Source organism: Alligator mississippiensis, chromosome 4 (assembly GCF_030867095.1).
Source record: "Alligator mississippiensis isolate rAllMis1 chromosome 4, rAllMis1, whole genome shotgun sequence".
Lineage (NCBI taxonomy): Eukaryota > Metazoa > Chordata > Crocodylia > Alligatoridae > Alligator > Alligator mississippiensis.
In genome coordinates, this window is record NC_081827.1 from 30,686,018 (window position 1) to 30,711,326 (window position 25,309).

At 39.9% G+C, this 25,309-nt stretch overlaps 1 protein-coding gene across 2 annotated transcripts in view; it reads left to right on the plus strand.

Annotated features, from left to right (window-relative positions):
• The window catches only part of GRAMD4 (GRAM domain containing 4), a 118,463-nt gene extending 94,309 nt beyond the window's left edge, over positions 1-24,154 (plus strand). For both annotated transcript variants that reach the window (XM_014606488.3, XM_019487419.2), the window contains exons 10-19: positions 228-276; positions 1,919-1,990; positions 5,321-5,364; positions 5,455-5,564; positions 6,879-7,033; positions 10,637-10,784; positions 14,780-14,873; positions 15,485-15,569; positions 18,233-18,301; positions 20,117-24,154. In XM_014606488.3, the coding sequence (XP_014461974.2) occupies positions 228-276; positions 1,919-1,990; positions 5,321-5,364; positions 5,455-5,564; positions 6,879-7,033; positions 10,637-10,784; positions 14,780-14,873; positions 15,485-15,569; positions 18,233-18,301; positions 20,117-20,218 (928 nt within the window). In that variant the 3' untranslated portion in view covers positions 20,219-24,154. The remainder of the gene's footprint in view (positions 1-227; positions 277-1,918; positions 1,991-5,320; positions 5,365-5,454; positions 5,565-6,878; positions 7,034-10,636; positions 10,785-14,779; positions 14,874-15,484; positions 15,570-18,232; positions 18,302-20,116) is intronic.
• The last annotated feature ends 1,155 nt before the right edge of the window (positions 24,155-25,309 follow it).

Below are 25,309 nucleotides of genomic sequence, written 5' to 3' on the forward strand. Positions count from 1 at the left end.
ATTGTTGCATGTTAGTGTTAAGTGCTTGGAATGTCAAAACTATATGACTGGCTCTTGGAAAGCACATACCTACTGAAAAATGTTGCCAACATTTTCATTTTAAAATAATTTATTTTAAAAAGAATATGGGCTGAGACTAGGAAACCATTTTAACACTACAAAGTAGCCTAGAGACACGATGAGAAAGGGATATTTACATTGTTTGCGACTGTTCCCTTGGCTTCTAGGGGTTGGAGAATACAGTGGAGCATCGTGCCTGAAGTCTCTGAACCCATTGTAAGTCTGTAATCTTCAGTTATACAGTATTTCATGCTGTTGTTCCAAAGCAAATGCATTATTACATGAATATTAGTGTTTCAAAGCTTCTTTATTTGTGTGGGTTTTTTATTGCTTATTTGGAGGAAGGGGAGGACATAAAATTGCAATGCTACCCTCACTCTTAAATCCTGTTTACTTGTAGTTTTAAAACCAACTTTTATTATTTCTTTGTTTATTCATTAATTTATTTTATTTTTTACTAAAATCATTAGCAGTTTCTGGTGAGACCTGTAAATGTGCACCAGATTTTTGGGGTAAGCTGAGACTTGGGATAAACACTGAAGTTGAATCCAATGGATTTTCTTTAATTCAGGAACTTTGTGTATACTCTTGTTTGAATGTCCATTGTAATAGCATAAAGATGTAACATAGTCACTTTGATCTTATGGAAATCAAATACTGTATTTTTCTTGCATACAACAGGCCCTGGAATATAATACACACCTTTGTTTTGTTTGTTTGTTTTTTTTGAAAGGCAGAATGAAGATTTTTTTTCCCCAGAGTTGTGGCTGTGTAGAGCAGGGACAGAGCCTAATCTTCAGATGACTTGCCCTCTCTTTCCTGCTTAATTAAAGCTGAAATCCTAACTGGTCTCCATAGGTGGTTTTACAATTTTAAAATGAGCTAAAGGCTGTGAAATAGGAGGAGAGAGACCAGGAGCAGCTGGCACACAGCAAAATTGCCCTAAGAAAGGTTCGTTTGATTACTAAAACATCAGGCCCACTAAAAGAGAGATAATTGTTAACACCTCTGGAGTGAAAAAGTGTGCCATTGAGTCAATTGACTTCCTCAGCTGCTTGAATAGTAATGCCCCAGCTGCTGCACTGTACAACAAGAATTAAACCAGGGTGTTTCTATCTCAGACAGAAAATTGGATTCCCTGCTCAATGCATGCACCCCAATTGGGCGGGGGGGCTGATTTTTTTAGGGGGGCAAGACACCTATATTCAAAAGCATGGTGTGAGATTAGATGTATATAAAATCAACAAATAGCATAAACTGCTAGAATTATGCATTTTATAGTCTGCAAAAATTCTTAGGAAGAAGCACTGACAGTAGATAAAATCTGTTGAATTGCAGACCATTTCATAACTTTTTTTTACTGAGGGTCATGGAGAATACCAGGGATCATCTTATTGCTTTTTAAAGGGACACAGTTTTGTGAAGTTTGTACACCTATAACTTTCATAAATCTTTAAACGTTAATATAAATGCATAATATGCATGTCTAGTGTATATAGAAAATGCAGGCTGATTCTAGTGCTGGTTGTACATTGTACAGTTTTAGGATCAAGAATGAAAGTATTAATATGCTATATTGTTCGTTGATCCTTGTTTGAAGGAGGGATTATGCAAATGTTCTGCTAATTTGATATAGGTTAGAGAGGGAAGCAATTTGTAAATGTGAGGGATGGTGGCCAGAGATGGAAGAAGTAAAAGCCAGAAAACTGATGGCAATAAACTACTAATAATCTAAAGAAAAGGATTTATTGCAGAGGAAGTGTTTGGGTTTATTTACTGCAAGTCCCATTAGGAATTTTTAAATGAGGAGAGCAGTGACCAAGATAAAAGTAAACTGGAATGCTTTGTTTTGTCTAAGGAACCTCCAAAGGAAGATCTGACAGTGTCAGAAAAGTTTCAACTTGTTTTAGATGTGGCTCAAAAAGCACAGGTACTGTACTCCATTCAGATTTCTTTTTTCATGACTTGTGTAGTCCATTGTATGTGTTGTGCCACTTTTGCTGCCAGCCCTACTCCTCAGCCAGCACTCACAGGGGGGCCACTGGTGCTCCTGCCTGCCCCCCTGCCTGCTGGCTAAATGGGGAGCATGGCTGGATGGGGTGCATCGGCGCTCGCAGAGGGTGCACAGGTACCCCCGTGCACCCTCTACGCATCGCCACTGGTTGTACATGTGGTTTTTATGTTGTCTGCATTGGAAGAGCCTCAGGGCATTTTACAGTTGAGATCAGATACATTTATATATAAAGGCTGATAAAAATATGGAAATAGAATATTATGTAATAGAATTAACTCCCCAGACAGTTCCTCAAACTTAAATGTGCCTGCAGAAGACCTGTCCAAATCAAAGCTCTTATAATGCTTCTGGAAAATGTCCACGCTTGGACTCCCTCCCCTACAAGGGAGTTATGGGAGAAGTGTCTGCACAAGCTCTGGTTTACCTTATAATCTCTTCAATAAGAAGGGGGATTCTGGTAAGATGCCTTAGAGGTGGCAAATCTGTTATCTCACAAAAACTTCAAATAAATCATTTTAATATACTAAAACTACCCAATCATAACTTTACATCTGCCTGAAGTAGCTGAAATTTAAAAAAATTCCAGCAAGCAACCTGCCTGACTGCAGACCAGTAGCATTCACACAGGCCTCTAGTATGTTAATTTCCCCATCTTATGCCCTCTACCTACACCCTCTGATAAAAAAATCTGTACATAGGTGATCTTCTGGGAAGGTAACTGAACTGGGGAGTGTTCTGTGCTTGTTCTTTTTGCTCTACTTGGCAGCAAAACTGCAGTTGTGGGTTAATGTTTAAACTTTATGTAGAAGTTAATTGATCTATTCTATGCTAAATTTAATTACCTGTAGTTTATGGTCTCAAGGTGTAAATCCACATTCTAATATTCTGTTCTTTAAATTCACAAAGGCATTGATAAGTTTCATATCGTCACTTAAGCCATTTCATTTGCTTCAGATATTTATTGCATGCAGACTCCCAAATCTGCTTCTCCATTCTGGTACACCACCCTGCATCTAGTCCCATGGACCCATCTCTGAATTCAGGGCAAGACATGTAACTTGGACATGGTGACTAGTATCTTTCCTCCCATACCTTCCTCATCTCTATTCTCTGTCTTCCTCTGACAGACTGCATGGGTCGCTCGGGCCTATAACTTGAGGGGGAATCTTGCTCTTCCCACTCCTTTAGAAAGCACATCTTGGAAGTTCAAATTCCACTAGTTTTTTCCTCGGCAATGTGGATTACTTCTCTTCTGTCCTTAACAGCAAGCAGCCTCATTTGTGTCTTTATCCCCCACATGGACAACTGTAACTATACTTCTCTGGTATCTATGACTTCCGCATCATGAACCTTATTCCCCTTCCCACATTCTGAACAAAACAGCTGGGAGGATAAGCTTCCTGACCCACTGCCTTTCTTGACCATGTCACTCCTCAGATGCCTTTATTATCTAAACCTTATATTACATCATGTTTGAACTTTAAGGGCCCACAAGCGTGCACATGCAGCTTATGGTGATAAAGACCTGACTGCGGTGCCACAAACTGCACATGCTGCACATACAGGCCATGCTGCTAATTTGCACTGCAGCAGGTTTTTTTGATACTGGGAGATTTAAAAAACAAAACCAAAAACCCGTGCCAGTAAAAAGTGGTGTGGTGCACATGGCAGGAGTGTGCACCTCCCAAAACCAGACCCTGGCCAGCCAGAGCCACACTGCAGCTGCTGACCAGCTTTCGCAGGCCCCAGATCACTGCTACTGGAGCCTGGGGAGGCCCCCAGGTAAGGCTGCTGGGACCAGCCCAGGTGCTGACCCCAGCCTCCTCTACCCCACTTGGGGCAATGTGTTGCAAGCCAGAGTACACATGCAGGGGTGTTCCCTGGGGATGACTAGCAGCAGCACAAATACTTGTCACTGCTGGTTGTCCCAGGGGAATGCACGTTCCTGCTCATGGTGACATGCCCCAAGCGTCTTCCTTCTACTGCCTAATTCTGCCCTTTGTCTCCTTTCTCTCCTTACTTTTCCCCAGTCCTGCTGACTGTTCTCTATCAGTGATCCCCATATTGTCTTTTTTCTACAACTAAAAGGAATCACATCTCTCAATACTCTTAGTAGAGCACATCATGAGATTTTGCTGGAAACAAAGAATGAACCTTAATAGCAAGGTTCAAACACACGACTTCATTACACAATTCTACCAAACCACCAGTAGATGGATCTGTTATAAACTTTCTAAATTGGAATCATATCATCCCAAATATTTTTATCCCTTTCTGAGGGCATGTTGGTCAAACTTAATGGGAGTAGTGAATTCCTGTCTCCAAACTGCTATTTATACCGTAACAAATACAGCAACCAATCCCTGTAGTTCCAGTGTCATCAAAAACGCCAAATTTAGACCTGACTATAGCTGTTCCCTATGCTTAGTACATAAACTTCCTAATTTAAAATCCCTGCCAGGACACTTTGGACTTTCCAGGTGTAGCAGTAAGGTTAAACAATTCTTTCTGCTCTCTTTAGATAACCAATGATTAATGGGTCACAAATTGCAAAGCAAGGTATAAAACCAATTGGAAAGCCCCTAACTACTGATTCATGCATATTTCTTAATTCTCTAGACAGGTGATTCTCAACCCAGATGCTGTGGGATGCACCACACTGTTAGCACTGTTAGTGTGGCAAAAATTCACAAGCATTTGATATTTAAATAAACTGTATTATGACTGTGGTGACAGTAAACATGTTGCCAGTTGTGCCAATGCAGGACTAGAGGCAACATTGTTAATGAAAGCTAGGTCCCTCCAATGTCTTTTATTTGAGTTTATCTTTGAAGACGCAACCAAAGCAGAGACGAACACCTAAATATAATTCAGAAGATAAATACAGAAATTTCAGATAAGAATCCATAGTGTGAAAAACTCTGACTTGTAGTTTTTGAGTTCTTTATCACAGAAAAATTGCTCTATTTTTCCAAATAATAGATCAAATAAAGTTAAAAAATGAATGAAATCATTATTTGAAATGGAGTCTGCTAAATTCAGAAGATTTATGGAAGGGTGCCTTGAGTCTAAAAAAAAAAAAAAAAGTTGAGAACCACTGCTCTAGACTAATTAAAACCATTAATGAAAAATTTCATGGTTAGTTTTCAAGGATTTGTAAACGTAAGAAAATAGTTTTGTTTTCTACCTGTTGGCTGTCTGCAGGCAAAAATATTGTGCAAAAGTAATTCTCTTGTTTTAATGCAGAACCTGTTTGGCAAAATGGCAGACATACTGGAAAAAATCAAGAAGTAAGTTTGTATGCTTTGTTTAAAGGAAAAAAATCTTCAGCAAGCTGGAATTAAAATGTTTTAACAACCATTTCTGTTTTGTTTTCATAGCTTGTTCATGTGGGTCCAGCCAGAAATCACTCAGAAGCTGTATATTGTTTTATGGGCAGCTTTTATTGCATCCTGCTTCCTACCTTACAAGATCATTGGGCTTGCAATGGGTAAATAAATAAATAAATTGGTGTCTAGAGATAATCACAGGGTATGACTGGGATTCTAAAATTTTAAGTGCTTTTTTAAAGACCAAGCTGTTTCACAGACAACACCCTAGTCAACCTTCTTACACTTCAATAGCTAGTCAGCTGGGTGGGTTGCATAGGTGAAAATGCTCTGAGCAGAGGGCTAAGAGGAGGCTGATGTTTGGAGGCAGCATACAGTATACCAGCCTGTATAGAGGTTTGGAGGATATTTTGAACTGAAGAATGTGGACAAAAAAATCCTTCTTGTATGTGAATTAAACATTCCCATTGTGTTTCTGAAATTATCACATAAGTCGCATTTTAACTGCAGCATTGATTTTAAATTCCCATATTCAATTCAAAGTGTTGCTCAATTTAATGGTCGCTGAAATAACAAATTGGAACAGTTTAACAGGCTGCGTGTGGCTTTTAGAATGATATTTCACTTGCTTGTATGGCTCTTTTTAAAATCATTAGTTCCTGCTCAGAGATGAGATGTTTGAAATAAGTTGAGTGGGCTAGGTTAATGGAAGGGTGCCTTTATAAAAGTACAAATACATAATCAACTGGAAAGTTTAATGTAAGGGATTATTATAGGATAATATAAAAGCATTATCTTTTGTGACAGAAGATGATCAAATAGGTGAAAAAGTATTTATGTTTCTCTATGTTGTGCTAAAATCAGAAGATCAATGTTTGATGTTTTTACTGTGCTTTAGCATAATAATACTAAACATGCAAAGAAACAAAAATATGTGTAGATATTTTGCTGCAAAAATGGGACACATTTTTTGCTTCTTCAGTAAAGTAAAATAATATAACCTAGAGAACTGTTCAGCACTCTAATGTACCCTAACAATATAACAAAAGGATACTGCTGAACTAGGTCAGTCTATATTCAGTGTAATTTCTGATTTCTGTCCTGATTCATTAATCTGGACTATTAAAAGATTATGGATCAAACTGAACCCTGGCAGAAGTAGGGTGTTTATCCCTCAGTGAAGTCAATAGCAGGTCTTTCTATTTACGTCTGCTGAATAACAGTGCCATTTCATATGATTCCCAAATTGCTTCACTCTGTTTGTTTCTGTTATCTATTTTTAGGAGTTGAGACAAAAGCCTGAGTGTAGATGTGAATATATTTCTACTCGGCATAGTATAAAATATATTTACAGAAATGTGTTGGTATTTTTGATTGACTTAATGGAGATGTAACAAAAACTTTGGGTAGATTACCAATGCCAGTTAAAATGTGTTTGCTAAAAATGCGTTTTGTTTTTTGTTTAAACTGTTCAGGACTTTACGCTGGAATCAAGTTTTTCCTTATCGATTTTATTTTCAAACGGTGCCCAAGACTTCGAGCTAAGTATGATACTCCCTATATCATTTGGACAAATCTGCCTACGGATCCTCAACTAAAAGAAAGGTCGAATGCTACTGTGTCAAGACGGGTAAGTAAAGTCTCATACTTTCATGCATCTGAACAAGCTGGCTTGCTTGCTTTCATTCCATTTTCAGTGGCTAGAGCACATGGAGGAAAGGGTAGTAGTTGAATCCTAATTTCAGTGGCAGTCTGACATGTCTTTATTTAAAAAACCAAACAACCCCCCTAGATTCACATTACTCATAAAGTTGTTTTGCTTTATCTTATAGAAGAGACTTTCTGTTAGCGTGAAGTTTCCTTAAAAAATTCTGAAGTCTTACTTAAGCATTTAACTATAAAACTGGCTATAAAGAGATTCTGGTGTCCATGTTGATTTCTGTAACAAATTTGCTCATGATTATAAGTGGAAACAATTTTTTGTTCCTTGTGTGCCAGGATTGGATTTTCAAACTGCCTGAAGTATCGTTTCATTTTCATTAGAAGTGAAAAATTACCCAAACCATAATGCTTGAGTTTCCAACCCCCCTTAAGTTAGGAAAATTATTAGTAAAGGTTGGAAATACCTTTTATAGACGTGAATATCCACATCTTATAGATGGTTATAAGTGTGTTAGAAGAAGATGACCTATAAGTAATGGTTTTAAGTAACCTCTCAATCTGTTAGGACTCTAATATTTGTAGGCATGTGTAATATACAACTTGATTCTTCTTTTGTACATATAATAAGAGCTAGATAGCAAATGGTATAATTGTATTTTTATATCCCCTATTATTGTATTATTATATAAATCAGGGCTGTCCAAATGGCAGCCTACGGGCTGCATGCACCCCATAAGAGGTTAAATTGTGGCCCCAGGCTCCTACCTGGCCACAGCTCCACCACATTGCTCTGGCAGCAGACAGGGGCTCCAGGCTTCCCTTTCCTTTGGGTCCCCTTTCCCAGAGGGTCGAGTGGTGCAGCATGGCACAGCCTTCAGTGCCAGGGGAGCCCTCAACTTGGGGTGCCTGAATGGCAAAATACTGGGGGAATTTGAGTCTGGGAGGCTAGGATTGTGTCAGGGTGTGTGATGTAGCAGCGGGAGAGCATGCAGTATGGCAGTGGCAAGGGTATGCAGAAAGGAAGCATTTGTGTTGTCAGTATAGTTGGAGGGGAGTCATGTGACCCCGCTGGGCTGTGACTCCCCACTGATGCAGTCCGTGCTAGTGTGTCCTGAAGGGTGTGCAGCTGCTAGCTACTTTAAAATTGGCCAGCCCTGATCTGAGTGTTTTAACAATCAGTTATAAGATCGTACACACCCTTTCAAAGACAATAAATCTCTGTTATGTTATCTTAAAGATAGTCTTAAAGTGCAATATAAAATGGGAGTTATAGTTTTGAACCCCTTCAGATGAAGAAGGGCATTCCTGGGCAAGTGCTCTCACCACAAAACTGGGGCGTATGAGATGACTACCACCACTGCCAGCCACACTTTAAAAGAGCCAATTGATCATGTTAAGTTTTAAAAATGCTCCAAAGTTCTGTGGAGAGGCAGTTTTAATAAATTTGTCTTGGGATCAAGTCTATAAAATTATGAAATGAAATCAGTAGTGTACCCATCTGCTATGCGCACACTGCCCTTTTAGGGGGGAGATGTACAAAGGAGTCCAGACAGAGTTGTCCCTTTTGTGCATTAGCCACTCTTTTAAAGTGTGGCTGGCAGTGGTGGTAGTCTTCTTCTATACAATAGTCTTGTGGTGAAAGCATTTGCTCAGGCATGCCATCATTTGTCTGAAGGAGTATCTCCTGCCTCCTAGGATTGGACCTTAACTGCTAGCCTTAACGGCCATTTTCCATCTATTGTGCTGAATCTGGGCTACTGTACCGAAAAGAATTAAGGATTCAGGGGGCTAGAGAGAGAATGCTCAAGAAGTAACTTGATCCTGCACCCTGGTAAGGATATGATCCTTCTAGCAGGGGAGCACAATAAATTATCTCACCAAGCATATCTCCTTTGATCTGAAGAGGTGGAGCCTGTCTGATGCCCCGTAGTAGCCAGTTTCAGTGGTGAATTGCCTATCAAGAAAAATGGTGGTGAAGACATCTGTAACTATGATGTTTTCACTTTCAATTTCAGTCCTTTTTATTTTTTTATCCTCATCCCCTGAAGGAAACAATTTACTTCAGTAACCCTTGGGGCAAGATGGGAAAGAGTCCACGTTTGCCTATCTGTTTCGCAAGGTTGAATTGTACCTAATAAAAGGCAGTTAGAACTGTTTAGCTGGAACTTGGGCAGAAGACAAGGCAGAATATCCCCTTTTATAAATTAACTCATACAAAGAGGCATAAACTTTTGTAAGCAAGAGCTTACTTCATCTGATTACAAAAGCTTGTACCTAGTGGTGTCGGTGCCAAATGTCATTTGCTCTGAACTTCTGTTCAGTTAGGGCTAAATCCCTTGAGGTACTGAGAGCCTGAACTTATCTTGAAATGCCCGCTAAGGATAACTAGCTCGCTCTTCACAGAATAGCCTTAAATATAGGGGCTGGATACTTCACTCACACGTATGGTATATGGGGGAGTGTATGTGTAGTATAAATGGGAATGGAGTACTTCCCTGACAAATGACAGCCCTTTTGATTACTATCTAAGATGCTAGGAAATGAAGATGCAAGGAAGCTCTCCAAAATAAGGTGTTGGCTGCTCTGCCAGAAAAAAAGGTTTTGTCAATTGGTCAGGAGCTTTATCTAAAATTGACTTTTGCTTTATTCCATCCCATTGAAATGCTTCACTCCGTAATCGTCACCTTTCACTTAGAACCATTTTGCTCTTAATCGGAGTACTAACCTATGAAATTCTGATCGTCTTCTGAAGTTAGGGGTGAATTAACCTAGAAAATAACCTGAAAGAATTGAATTAATGTGCTCTAACCACTGACTGCTTTTTTTTTTAAGTTGCTTTCATTGTGTGTAGTTCCTTGATAGGCAAGTAGGATCTTGCAGCTTCACTCAGTTCATGTTTTATTCTGTATATAATAATGTTTAAATAGATTTCACTTTTTTTGTCACTGTCACATTTGTGTTTGTTTCTTTTCCTGCTAGCTGTCAGGGTATGAAAAGGTATGGATCATAGTGTGGAAAACTATTTCAGCATTTGTGTTCATGAGAAGCTTATTCAGTTTTGTGTGTTTTTTGTTGTTTTTTCTCTTTTGTTTAATGTTTGTTTTTATTTATTTGGAGTGCTTTGGATTTTGTTTTATGTCCCTTCAGACAGGTCTTAAGTGTGGCTACTGGTTACTTATTAGCTAGGAAGTTCCCACTAGCAAAACAATTTAAATTGTGTGCAGTGGCATACCCATATCTAATCTGATAAATTTCTGGCTGTGCAAAAATGTTATAGGTGCCTCTAGTGTAATGTCCCCTTCAGAGGGTTTCTGTCTAAAGAGTGAAATGTGTTGAATCAGCACCTTTAAAAATCTTCAGGTCAATTAGTGCATTATGGCATAGCAAGATTTTGTAGTAAGTATTGCACGGTGTCATTCTTTGGAGTTACCTAAAATGAGTTTGAATAGCATTTCTACTATGCTTTTTAATTCAGTTTTAAAGGAGGAATGTTAAACTATTAATAGACTAATCTTTCAAAGAGTGAAATTTAAATATTGCCATTCACATGAATTGCTTTTTCTTCTTACAGCTTCAAACGGCAGCATCAAGAAGCTATGTAGGTTCAAATGCCCCAACTGGAGTAAATAAAGATGAAGACAGTAGTCGTTTTCATACTACAAAAAGAGGCAATTTCCATGAAATCTTTAACCTATCAGAAAATGAACGTCCTTTAACAGGTACTAAACATAAAGATGGGTTAAACTGATAAAATTAATTTGTTAATATAGTTACAAGTCTCTTAATCTCAGTGTTAGGTAAGTATAAACTTTTATTGTAATGCTATCTATTCTAAACTGGTATGGGTAGTTTGAGAAGTATGAGAGATACTTTTGTCAAGTATCCATATGATCCTGTGAAAGAAACCACTGATTCACAGGCTTTTATGGTACCATTGAATTTGATAGGGAGAAAAGATGCATAATCAGTTTAGAGACAGTAGTTTGACCCTTGCTTGAAACTAATAGTTTGTTTGGAAAAATCTTGCCACTGATTTCTGAAAAGCAAAATCTACGTCACAAGAACCCACCATAGTTGCTCACATACCATACTGTGGAGCCAGTGCCTTGCTCCGTCTGACCTATCGGGGTGTGGCCCCTCCCCTCAACTCACCTGCCACGACTTGGATGTACTCAATTACCTTCGGAGGGGTCTCCAGTGGAGCTCTTTATCCTGGGTAGGGCCTCCCGATAGGCGGTGGTACTCACTGTTATCGGACGCGGTGATCCACGGGGCTCCGCCTCCCCTACACCCCATCCACACGCCAGTCGCTGGGCGATGTCCTTCAGATGTTGCCAGGCCCAGTATGATGGCCTCTGACCGGTTCCCCGGTTCTCGGTCGTTCCCCTCTCCTGCAGAGAGGAGTTTCTTCTTTCTCCTCCCTTATAGATAACACTCCTCCGGACCAGGGGGAGCTGGTGGTTGCTTCCCCTGGTTCCAGCCCCCTCCTGGGGCCTCCGCTATCTCCCCTTTCCTCCCGTCCGCAGGGCGCTCCCCTGCTTCCTGTGCGGCTGCCGCTTCAGGACGCAGCAGAGAGAGTGCCTCGGCGTGCACTCTCTGACCGCCTCTCGCCTGGCTGCTGGCGAAAGGCGTCCCGCTCCTGCCTATACTGCTTGCTTGATACCTGCAGGCGGGGTCCTTGACGCTCCGTGCAAGAGCCTGCAGCACGGGCCGCGCACCCGTACTCTCTCCCCCTGGCTCTCCCTCTTTCCCTGTCCTGTCGGTGTTTTTGAATCCGCCCGCAGCGGCCGCTCCGGCCGCTGGGATTGGCTCAGCTGTTCGCCGCGCGGTGAACAGCTGTTGCCAGAGCCGGCGTAATGGCGGCTCGCGCGGCTGCGGCTCTTCCTCCCGCTGCCCCTCTGCCAGTATGTATGCCCTTCTGGGGGCTTGTTCACGGGGTCTAGGGTCTGTGGGTCCCCTCTTCTCCCCCTCACTCGCCTGTGGGGGCGCTTCGCTGCCACACATACACACCTTATTTCAGGAAGGCAGAATGAGAAGTGAGGTTTTTTTCCAGTCATCTTTGCCATGGCATTGGCTCACCCCTGGCTTAAGCTTCCTGCTGTATGGAGAAGGGGCAGAGTCCTCTCATCATCACCTCTCTCCCTTATGCTGTAGGCCCAACAGCTAGTGCCAATTTGGTGGTGGCTGTGAGAGGGTTAATTTGTTAGCTGCAGCAGGATAGGGGTAATAATGCTGGTGACAGGACCCTTATCTCTGTTCTGTGTCTGAGAGGTGTAGGTTGTAGCTGTGTTGGTCTAAGGGCATAGGCAGACAAGGTTCTTTGGGTGAATCTGATATCTTTTATTAGACCAACTTAAATAGTGGAAAACAATTATTAAGCAAGCTTTCGGGTTCAAAAACCCTTTGTCAGGCTAAAGGAAGTTTCTGCAGTTGGTGTGTGCTCTTCCTGGATGGAATGAAAAGTAAAGAAGCCAGAGGCTGGGCTGGCATGCATACAAGACAGGCAGTCAGTGAAAATGTAGATTGAGGAGTTAATGGGTGAGAGAGAGGCTGGGTGGGGGGCAGAGGGAGAGAAGGGGGATGAATAGTGGAGAGGTACCTGGGGAGTCAGATGTTAGGCAGGTTATAATGTGTCATAAATCCAACGTCTATATTTAGTCCCATGATTTTTAGTGTCCAGGAGATTGATGAAGTGGAGTTCATAGGCTCGTCTCTGGGAAGTGTTTTGTAAGTTTTCTTTGAGGATCAGGACTGAGAGATTGGAGAGAGAGTGGTTTGCTGTGAGAAATGTGCTCCCACAAGTAATTGGGTATTCCTGTCTTTGATAGATTTCTGGTGCACATTTGTTGTTAGGTCTCTCCCACATATTTTCCATCAGGGCATTTGGTGCATTGGATCAGATATATTACATTTCTGGAGGTGCAGCTGTAAGATCCTGGGATGCTGATGGCTCTGTTGTGGGGTGTAGTAATAGTAGGGGTGGTGGAGATGTGTTGGCAGGTCTTGCATCTTTTCATGGCACGGTCTGGATCCACTTGGTGTGTTCTGGGCTTGAGGAAGTTTGCTTCTGGTGATGAGGTTGTCGAGGTTCAGTGCTTGTTTGAAGCCTAGGATGGGTGACTCTGGGAAGATCTGTTTAAGAATAGGGTCTCTTTCTAGTATGGGTTACAATTGTTTGATGATTTTCCTTACAGGTTCGAGGGAGGGGTGATACGTCATAACCAGCGGTGTGCGATTTGTGGGGGGTTTTCTTTTGTACTGCAGCAGTTCTTCACGCGGTATCCGGGTGGCTCTTTCAAACGTGCGATCCATCTCTCTGGAGGGGTGTCCTTGTTGGGTGAAAGCCTTTTTAAGATTGGTGAGGTGGCAATCCCGGGTGTTCTCTTCAGTGCAAATTTGGTGGTATCTGAGGGCTTGGCTGTATATCACAGCTCTTTTGGTGTGTTTAGGGTGATTGCTGGTTCTGTGCAGATATGTATGTTGGTCTGTGAGTTTCTTGTATAACCTGTTCTGTATTTTATCATTCTGGATACTGATCATCGTGTCTAAAAAGGAGATGTTGGTGCTGGAGTATTCTAGAGAAAGTTGGATGGAGGGATGGTGATTGTTGAATTTCTGGTGGAACTCAATCAGAGATTGTAGGTTTTCAGTCCAAATGATGAAGATGTCATTGATATATCGTAAGTATAGCAAGGGTTTGATGGTGCAGTTCTTGAGAAAGTCGTCTTCCTGGTGGCTCATAAAAAGGTTGGCATACTGTGGGGTCATTTCGGTGCCTGTAGCTGTTCCCATCATCTGGAGGAACTGTTGGTTATTAAAAGTGAAATTGTTGTGTGTGAGGATGAAGTGTATAAGGTCAGTAATACCTTTGGGTCTGTACTCTGAGTTGTAATCTTGTTCCTGTAGATATGTAAGGTAGGCTTGGATGCCATCCTGGTGTGAGATGTTGGTATATAGGCTGGTAACGTCCATGGTGGCTAGGAGGGTGTTGCTGGGAAGGTGGTCTATGTTTTTAAGTTTCCGTAGCCTAGGAACTCCACTTCATCACCCTCCTGGACACTAAAAGTCATGGACTAAATATAGACATTGGTTTTATGACACATTATAACCTGCCTGACATCTGACTCCCCAGGTACCTCTCCACTATTCATCTCTCTTCTTTCCCCCCGCCCCCCACCCAGCCTGTCTCTCACCCATTGACTCCTCAATCTACATTTTCACTGACTGCCTGTCTTGTATGCATACCAGCCCAGCCTCTGGCTTCTTTACTTTTCATTCCATCCAGGAAGAGCATGCACCAACTGCAGAAACTTCCTTAGCCTGATGAAGGGTTTTTGAACCTGAAAGCTTGCTTAATAGTTTTCCAACTATTTAAGTTGGTCTAATAAAAGATATCAGATTCACCCAAAGAACCTTGTCTGCCTGTGTGTCTGAAGCGTTTATAGCTGAGCACAGCCCCTGCTGCCCTTCCAGTATGGAAGTTAATTTTATTGCTTAAGATGTATCCTAATTTTGGATGGCTTTTATTTAGAGGAAAATGTTCATGTGGTATGTGAATAAATGTTTTATATTGCTTATTGTAGGAAAATCATCTATGTGTGGGAGTGTGCTTAATGCACCAAGTGTACCCAATGGGGTCATTTGATCTTGAGAAAGAAAGATGAAAATCTTAAGACTGGCTTTCTTGAAATGTTTTGGTTTGTGTTTTTGGTAGCATGTGAAAATGGTTGGCGTTGCTGCCTGATTAACAGAGATCGGAAGATGCCTACAGACTACATTAGGAATGGAGTCCTTTATGTCACAGAAAAGTGAGTCATTGGTGCTTGGCAGTATATTGTTTGAGGCAAGGGCAAGAAGGAATCTTTTCTTTTTGTGTGTGGGGGTGTTTTTTTTCCCCTTTAGAAGTGTATTTGGTGGGAGGGAACAGGTCTGAAGTAGAGCCTATAGAAAAAGTTTTAAGCCACTCAGCTCTGACATTTTGCTATAAAGTGACTTTTCATAATGTTAAGAATTCAGGGAAACTAAGGAGGTGACATCTGGAAACTGGAGCATGGTTGATTTAACAAATGTATTAGATGTCTGGGAAATGTTTGTAGATGAATGGGTTAACTATTCAGCATTTTGTAGGTTAGCTGTAAAAGGAGATTAAGGGCAGAGAATGAGACACCTAAATTATGAAAAGATGTATTTTAATTACGGATAATTTAACCAAGTATTTTAATTAGGATAAAACTAATTGATCCACTATCTACTTTGTTTAAAAAAACACTTTCTTGTCAGTTTGTGTTGCTGTGTACTCTTTTTAGACAAAAAAGTTTTCAAAGTTAGAAGATGCGCTCCAGAAGATGTGCAGGGTTTTAAGAGCTTTGGTTCTCAGATTACAGCGTTAAATAAACCTTTTTTTCCCCCTTGTTTTTAGTTATTTATGCTTTGAAAGCTCCAAATCTGGTTCCTCTAAAAGAAATAAAGTAATTAAACTAACAGATATAACAGATATTCAGAAGGTAAGTCTGTATTGGTTGTGATGGGGTTTGGGGTTGTTTTCTGTTCTATTGCTGCATTTTACTTTTGTTTTAAATGTCTATATTAAGAATTAGGTAGTGGGAATTTAAAATATTATAGAGATGTAATTCTTAGTGCAAAACTACTTATCAGGGCATTAGAATTTGCTTAACTTGGTATTGGGATTGATATATACAAAACAACTCAATTTTTGCCTTTAACAAGTGTTCCACATGCTTCCAAACTTTCAGTTTCAGCTCAGATGTACCTAATGGGGTTCTTTTCTGTCAACTGTGTGCCCTTTGGAAAAAATGGCTTATAAAATAAAACCATTTCAGATGGTAACTGAAGTTTTCTAGCTCACCTGCTTCATTTCTCTCATCAGTCTTTCAGCTCTCCTTGGTGTTCCTCCTCCATCTCAGATTGTCTCCTCGTTATACCTGTCACTGTTAACACCTGCATTCTTTCTCATCTCAGACGTTCAGCCTCTGTCTGACTAGTTTTTTGCCCATGCTCAGTCATACTCTGGCATATTTCCTTTGTAATCAGGAATTTCAAACTTGCCCGTGCTTCCAAAATCTTTATCCATGCTGAGCTCCTCTTTTGTGGATTACTGTATGCAATTTATCTTGCCAACTCTAGTTCATACAGAATACAGTTCTTCACCTCTGCCAATCTTCATCTTCTCGTGTCCCTCCCCCCCCCCTTTTTTTTTTTAAACAAATTTTCATCCAACCTCTTGCACTCACTTCTGTCTCCAGTGTTACTGTCTGTGGATATGTCTACAGCTCTTTTCTCTCCTTAACAATATTTCCTCTCCCTTTTTTTAGTAGTAATTTCTCTGCTTACTCCCCTTCCTGAACTATATACTACTGTCTTAGGCCCTGTATTGAACATGAAAAAGCGTCCTTGGAGAAAAAAAAAGTGTGTGTACACCCAGCACTTTAATTGGATTCAGCCAGCTTACCATGACACACCACTTGGAGTAGATCTAGGTATATACTAGCTAGTCCTGTTGACAGTTTTGCTGCCAGAAAAATTATATTTGTATCAATATCAGGTCCTAGTGAAGAGGTGGCACTGCCAAGTTTATGGTAAAAACTACCTGTGCCCTGTATTTCTGCTAAGAACTTGCATCAGTTTTGCTGTCTAAATGTTAAACATGTAGAATATGGAGCATTTTCGTGTCAGGTCATCAACACAAGAGCAGATTTGCCATCCTTGAACCATTGGGAATTTGTGTGTAGAATTTGTGGCCTCAGTCCAGCTCCTAGTCTAGCTGCCTGAGCAAAAAATAGCATAATCAGTACCCTTTTTTGGCAGTTGCACCAAAGCAAACAAAGACTGCATTGTGTGGGGCTTTGCTTGGTGCCTTTCTGCTGTCTTCCCTTCCCCAGCTAATCAAGTTTACACAGTGGGCATTTATACCCTCCTACCCCCAAACCCAAAAATCATTCCCTTTTTAGGAGTCTGGCTTATTACACAGTTCACACAATTGCAGATCTTTTGCCAGCTTTCATGGTGGCTCAGCACCTTTGTTGCTTTCCTGTCTAGTGGGCTGCCTTCCATTCCTGTTCCTGGCATATCTTTCCCAGGCTCTCTACCTAGCAACCCTGGAAGGATGCTCAGGGTAAGCACCTTGCTGGCCTTTCCTAATTCTTCCTGGTTTCAAATGGAAAGAGCCCTTGAATTGACTCATAGACTGCCTCCAATTTCATAGTTGTTTTGGTTCTTAGTGACATGCTTTTCCTGAAGTTGGCAAGGCTGAACCCCAAAACTATTAAAGGGCCAGCTTGGGAGAAGCATGGAGACTGAATTTCTCTTCTATTCTCTAGAAGTGGTCCCTTGGGCACAGTCTTCAAATATATTGTGGAGCAGCTTACACCACCTGCTTTCATGGAAACAAAAGTCTGTGGTATTGATGCATGGTGGTCCTTTGCTTTCCAACCCATCAAGTGCTGGGCTTGAGAATTTTGTTTTTAGCACACAGATGCTGACTGAGGAATAATGATGAAGATCTCCAGAGAGGGTTGTGCTCTGCTTTCCTTGTTAGGAATGATCATTTAATCTGATGTGGGGCCTCTTTAAGAGGTGAAAAATAAAAGATAGGAAAGGGAAGGATCCCACCAGGCATGTGACACAATAATTTTTCAGTTCTGAATATTGTCACTGGCACTTTGTTTTGCTTGGCCTTAGTTTTCTCTATGTGTTTTGTGCTTTCGGCTATGCTAATGACAGGGAGTGTATGGTACTTTGTTTGCATTACTAATATACTTAATTTATATTTTGAGGGTTCTTTTGAGTCTAATAGAGAGCTCCAATTTCCCTGAATTGTCACACAACTGTTTCACCTTCATCTCTGAACTTTTAATGTGCTTATGTCCAATGGAGGTCTGCCATTATCTTATGTTCAATGAAGCTATGTTGAAATTTCAAGGAAAGCCTATTTCACTGAGATAATGCTTCAGTTCTATTATGTCTAATTTACCTATTTCATCTGTAAAATCTTTACAATGACTTATTTTCCTGACTGTCACTCTAAGTAATGGGAATAGATTGTTTTTAACATGTTTGGGAGGATCCCCAGTATATGGGATTGTGTTACATTCTCTACTCTTTTTTTGTAATTGGTCAATACATAAAGTATCTTTGTCTTGTTTTGTAGTACAAAGTGCTCTCTGTTCTCCCAGGATCAGGGATGGGTATTGCAGTATCAACACCATCAACACAGAAAGTAAGTCACCCGCTGTATCTGTATAACTGCATTCCACCCTTACATACTTGGGTTTCCCACCCCACCTAAAGGCTACAAAACTGCCTTCTGCTTGCTAATATTCATAAAATGAAATGAAAAGTTTATATCGTTGTTCTAGTCCTGAGACCTGAATGCGTTTGTATTTATGTAGCCCATATAAGTGGGTTTGAATGATTCTGCTGTAGGAAGCTGAATAGATTTTCTTCATTCCTTACCTGAGGCTTGCACTACTCTGTCTGATGAAGCTGACTATATTCCAACATCCTTTTTCATAGAGAGTAGCAGATCTCTGTTTGTAGCGGTATCACCAATATACATGAAAGAAAAGGTTGCATCCTTTTCTTAGCTGTAGGTTTAGGGAAGTGTCCACTTAAGTGAATACTATAACCAAGAGAGAGGTTACTATGATTGGCATTCTTGGTGATTTCCAGGCCGCTGCTCAGCAAGTTTAAAAGCCCCACAGTGCAGCCCCACACTGAGCTGTAGTGCTCAGATTTACAGGTGCTGGGCTGGATGAAGGGGGTGCATCAGCTTCCCCAGCCCAGGAAGTTTAAAGTCCTGCACTGAGTAGCACTGTGGGGCTTTAAATTTGCCCATGCATGTGGAGTCAGGGATAAGGCTTCTTGGGTCCTGGCAAGTTGAAAAGGCACAGAGGAAAATGTGGCATCAGGGACATCCAAGCATGCAGGGAGCTGAGTTCCCAGTGCTGTTTTGGGATCTGACAAATTTTTATTCCAGACGCACAAAGTATCATGTCTGGCACAGTAGGACCTGTGATTTTTGGTATCTAGAATAAAATTAGTCAGATCCCAACCACACAACTAACTTAACATCTACCAGGAGCCTGAGAGAGATGCATAGCATTAATAGACCTGTTAGGCTGTTAATACTTTTTGAGTTAAAAAAAATCTCAGGGCTATGCTAAAATATATCCACCTTCTAAGAAAGGCTTTGCATCAAGCGGTTAGAAACTGAAATATGATAACTGATATAGATCACTGTTACTGATGTTCTGTATAAGAAAGTGTGCATTGTGGGAAAAGGTGAAGGTAGAAATAAGATTTAAGGTAAGGTTTTTACAAGACTTAAAAAATTGCAGACATTTCAGTGTTAAGGGAAAGTCCTTCCTAACTGTCATTCAAATCCTGTTCCTTCTGACGTGGGTCAAAAATTACCCAGGAAGATGTGCCCTTAAAAAGGGAGAGAGGAAGGTGTTCCCTTGTAAAGCTGTGTGTTACGGACATAAATATTTTAAAATTATCCATTTAACCTCCTCGAATTGTATTAGTTAAATGGTTAACCAATAACACAGCAGCTCAGATACAGCTGCTGGGAGCTGCTTCTAGGGCCCTTGGGGGAGTAGGGGGGAAGAGGAAGCTGTGGCAAGCCTATCCAGACAAAACAGCCCATGTGAAGCCCCTGGCTGGGAGGGAGCAGCCAATTATTTAATTGACAAGTCATTAGGCTGCCTGCTATTTTTCCTCTGTAACCTTGTAGGCTATGGGTACTAGTCCCCTCTCGCCCTTCCTGCTCCCTTCCTCCTCACTCCTTCCTCCCTCCTGCCTGTCCTGCCACCTTCTGGTTCTTGCTGGTGCACTGCATGGCTTCCCTTCCCCCCTTCCCTGCTAGACCGCCCCCCACCCCGTGCTAAACAATAACTGGTAAGCTAACTGGTTATCACTGGGCTTATCGGTTAACAGTGAATTGTTTAACGAGAGAGAGAGAGAGAGAGTGGTCAGCGTGAAAGAAACTGGAAAGTTCTCTAAAGTGTTTCATTTTTTTTTTCTCCTTTAGCCTTTAGTTTTTGGTGCCATGGTACACAGAGATGAAGCTTTTGAGACCATTTCCAGCCAGCATGCAAAAATAACTTCTGCATCATCGAACAGTGAAAGCTAGTATCTTATCTTTAGAAGATCTAGAGGAAACTTTTTTCTTTTTTCTTTTACAATTTGGTAGTGAAAATATTGAACATCCTCATCTATTTTGCAATAATTTTCCTTGTCATGTGGTTTATATTCTGTATGTTACATCAACCAAGTGTATTTTATATATGCCTTCACATTTGGTTTTAAGGTTTTTGTATTAAAAACAAGTAAAAGTGCTATCATCACTATTAGCCTTGCACATTAAGCACTTTTAATGTTTATTTACTGACATTTAAAATCTCAAAAGATACTTAGAGAACTGACTAGATAATACACTGGAATAGGTTCATCCCTGAGGTAGCGCCACTTTTATAATTGGTGATAAATTTGCCCCGTTATCTCAGTTTTATTTTCCTGAGAGCTGAAACATGACTCTAGTGGCCTTTAGTATAGTCCTTTTGAGGACAACAAGCTCTGAATTAGGTATCTTATAAAACATATCAAGGAAATATTACCTAGTTTGTGTGTGTGTGTGTGTGTGTGTGTGTCTGTATATATCAACTAAACTTAAGGCATTTTTCCTGCAGATTCTGTATTGCAAAAAGGTAGGATTTCTTTTTTTTTTTTTTTTTTTTCTTCTAACAGTCTGACTTACTCTAGTTTTTCCTGAGTAGTTTCAAATTCCTTGTACAGAGAGTTCAGTGTTACAAAGCTGAGGACAATGTTTGTAACCATATCTTCCTTTCCTGATTAACCAAAGTATGAGGAAGGAAGGAAGGAAGCTACTTTTTATAAAAGAGGGCATCAAAACTTTGTTCCTAAAATGTTAGGCAGCATTTTTGTATTTCTATTGTTACTTGTTATGGAAGGGCTCAACAATTGTACACATAACGTGTATGAGGTGTTTGTATGTTCATGTAAAAAGACTTGTCCGCTTGTCTCTCAAGATGGGAGGGAAGGTGGAAATAATTATACCCAAGCAAAGCATGAGATCAATCTCAGTCTCTCTTTCCCCCCGCTACTTTTTTGAGAGTTCCTTCTAATGGAAATACCAGTTTAATGTAACATGTTTCCATTAGAAAACATACTTATGGGGTTTTTTAGATATTGCTATACTTCCCCTTTTTTATTCCACTTTTTTTCTGCAATAGAACCTGACTTTTCCCATTGGAGCAGAGGTGAATCCTGGGGAACCCTTCTTATATTCTCTTTTCAGAGGGGCAAAGCCCATGCTGACATTTATCTTTAAGTTTTGAAAGCTTGCATGTTTCTTATAAGAAGGTCCATCTGAGAGTGTTCAGGATTTCATTGTCATTCTTTTAATAGCACAGCAAAATATATACTAACCCTCCAGTGGTGGGGAGGGGAGAGACACCATACCATATCCATTGAGTTGATTAGTACTGATACTTTCATTGTACAAACTTTCCCATAAAACCAGTTAAGATCTTAATTCTTTTGGTCTCTCAATGGTGGTGTGATATATTTTACACATCTTATCATTCATAGTTCTGTGTAATCTGTGCTTTTGGGTTTTGTTTTTTAATTCATTTGTTTGACCAGTACTTGGGGACAGGGTAGTTGGTAAACTAATTTCAGCCTTACATTCAGTTAAGTATATTAGCAATATAAGGTCCCATGGAAGGGTGTCAGTCTGAAAAGTGTGGGAACCTGTTTGAAAGTGACAGTGAAGATGATTAATCATGTAAAAATGTAATGTTGATGGCTTTTCTTTTTATGTTATTACATTCTCCTGTGCAGTGGCATTTGACTGAATCTTAAGAGGACAAAGCTGCCTATGCTGAAACTTGGAGCGCTAGATGGTGTAGTGCACACATAAATATTTAGCAGTGTCTATTTGCGAATTAGTATAAAACTAAATTTCCATGCACTAAGGTCTCAGTTCAGGAGAGTTATTAGAGCACAGGCTTGTATGTTGCCCTGTATAAGGTTGGGTGCCAGCTTATGCTCAAATTTAAACTTTCAGGCCCTGGGTCAAAGGCAAATGTAAGTTCAATTGATAGGAGACACAATTTTCCACCAGTTATTATAAATGGTTATTAATCAGATATCATTTTAAGCTCTTTATTTGCAGCATGCAGGTTTATGTTCACATCAAACTCTAATTTTGCAATTTTTTTTTCAAGAAAGTGCAGTTCTGATTTTTAAAAGACATTAAAGTTTCATGTATGCAGTATCTCAGGGTATTAAGGTTATTCTTCCTGAAGGCTCCTTCAAGAATTAAAGTGAGGAAACAAATAATGAGCAGTGAATAAATAAGCATTAAAATAGCTTAATGTTACATATAATTTAATCAGTTCCATGGCTCATTTGGTTTGTCTGTAAATCCCTTGGGTTTTTGTGAGGTATTTGTTGTTTTTTCCTCTTTCTTTGAAGAAACAGAAGATTATATTTTTTACAGAGAGCAAGCTGTTTTTCTTATTTTTGTATCATTTTCAAATGTAATTTCTACCTTCACTCAGATCATAAGACTCTGGTTTTAGTGAGAGATCAGGTAACTGCACTTATTACCTCCTCCCCCCTCTGGTTGACTATAGTACTAAATATAATCAGATTCTGATTCTTGAAGGACCTAAAATTATTGGGCTGATGGTGCCGGGACTGTTAGTCATACTCATGCTTTAAAGAAGGGGAAAAAAATCATTTACCCTCATTCCAGATTTAAAAGGTTTCATACACATGATATACTCTGGCTTGTCCAACAAAAACAAACTTACTACAAATACTGATTTATCATTCAGAATTAATCTGCACTTTAACAATATGGACTTTTTGAAAAAAAAATTGTTAAAGCAGTACACTTATTGCAAACTACAATGCAACATTTCTTATATCAGAATGAAACAAATGAACTGGATTTTTTTTAGAAAAGATGTGTAATGTAATTGACAAACATCCATGTATATATTTTACAAAGTTCACTTTACATTAGGTAGTAAGTATTACTGCAAAATAACTGCTCTCTTGTGTAATGTAACTACAAAGCTAGAAAATAACTTCAGTGTGCTTACTGGTGAGTACTGCTATGCTTTTGTTTCTCCTAGGCCCTGAAATATTGTGGGGGCAATGGGTAATCATATAGTTTACTTGTGTAATTACACTGAAGTTAACAACCTTAAATTTAAATCTTCCAACATAGAGGTTGCAGTATAGCCTGCTTAATTTTGATTACAGGTTGAATAGTGCCACTTAATGTAAAGTGCTACTTTTTAATAGATAAAAAGTGGTGTTTTTGCCATACCGTTGTTTGCTGTTTACCCTTGTAATTCTGTTGTTCTGTATGGTTCATTGCTGGATCATTCACATTTAATTGGGTTTAACTTCTTTCCTAGGAGTGCAGGGGTTAGTTTGAGTTCCTTTCAAGGAAAAAGGGAGATGAAAACTAACCATATCTGTTGTTCATTGGTGACCATTCAAATGCCTGAAGAAAAATACAAATACAAAATCATGTCTTTCTGTACATTGTCACTCAAGACTGAATATAATTGAGCTACTTGTAAGTGGCAACATCACACAAAAAGCCAGCACCAAAACCTTACTGCTGTTCATGCAGACCAAAAGGGAAGATATGTTACCCAAGAGTGAGGAAATGAAAGTATGTACATAGTTTTTTTCCCTTTCCTTTTTCTTTTGGCAACTTAAAATCCTGGTAATTCTATTGAATTCTGTACATTTGGGCAGACATTTAATTTGTATTACTAATCATTGAAGTAGAATGGATGTTAAAATTTTTATGTCTGAAGTTTGAGTCTATATTTTGAAGTTGTAAATAATTCATTATCAGTGTAACTTTTGTCTGACAAAAGGCTTATACTGTATGAAGAATTGAAATAATGAAATAATTTGCCCTGTACATTTTTTAAGAAAATCTTCTTTGTTTAAAAAAGTCTCTTGTATAAATTATAATTTTTATTTAAATAAACATAAAAATGCTTTGTGCTAACAAGTATAGTGTTTTACCATCTTTCCTATCTGCAGTAGTAAGACTATAGCTTCATTTTCATCAAAGTAAGATGGACTGAAATCAGTAAAAATTCCAATATTTTGTTTATAGCTACATCAAGACCAAATATGTGACTATTACTTTTGTAAGAATCAGTGTTAGCTGCTGTCTTGAATTTTCTTCATATACTGAACATATTTAATAATTAAAATAACTTTTTAGTTGACACCTTTAATTGAGTAAAAGAGCAAAAATTCTGTTTTTCTAGTCAGACTTTTATAGAGTATTTTTGACTTGGTAGCCCTTTAATTTCACCTTTATCTAAGCTAAGTGCCTCAGCATGTTTTTCCCTTTCTGCTTGCTGGTATTTATTGAAGTCCCCAGCCCAGCACACTTCTGCTTTCCATACTGTAGGACATTGTGCTGTCTGTGTACTGCTGCACCTATTTCTTTGACCTTTTGTCTCTAACCACTTAGAGAATGTAAGACAAGGGCTAAGACTTCACAGGTATCAAGTGCAGCCACATTTCTGTGCCTCAGCCATTCATTCTCTTTCCAGCATGTACTTCTATGAATAACACTGCAAAACTAGCTTTATTTGTCCTTGTATGCACAGGGCATGCATCCCTACATGAGATACTTAACTGAGCAGTAGGGTAGTAAGTGCACATGTCTACAAGCATACATGCTTACTGCACAGTAAAAACATCTGATCACGAGTAAATTTGATACCTTCAAATGCAAGTATCAGATTTACACTTTGATTGGTTACTGTGCAGTTACACACATATTGATATGACCCAGGAACAAGTTTGCTCCTGAGTTAGCTATGCCACTAGGGGGCTAGCCTACAGGGCTGGACACAGGCATGGGTGAACCAGGAGGCCAGCTGGGGCCTGGACAGAAAGGGGTCCCAAAAATGGTCATTTTTTTTTTGTCCTATTACTATTATCATTATCATTATCTCTGGTGAAGGGGAGCCCAATACTAAAAGTTTGCCTGGGGCTGCCAGGAGTCTAGGTACAGTGCTGCTGGTTTAAGGCTAGCCCCAGGGCTCTGGACTGGGAGCCTCTCCTGCCCCAGGCTGGGCTGCCTCTATGCCAGCCCCTGTCTCAGGCCTTTAAAAGCCTTCAGGCACTCAGAGCCCTGGGGCACACC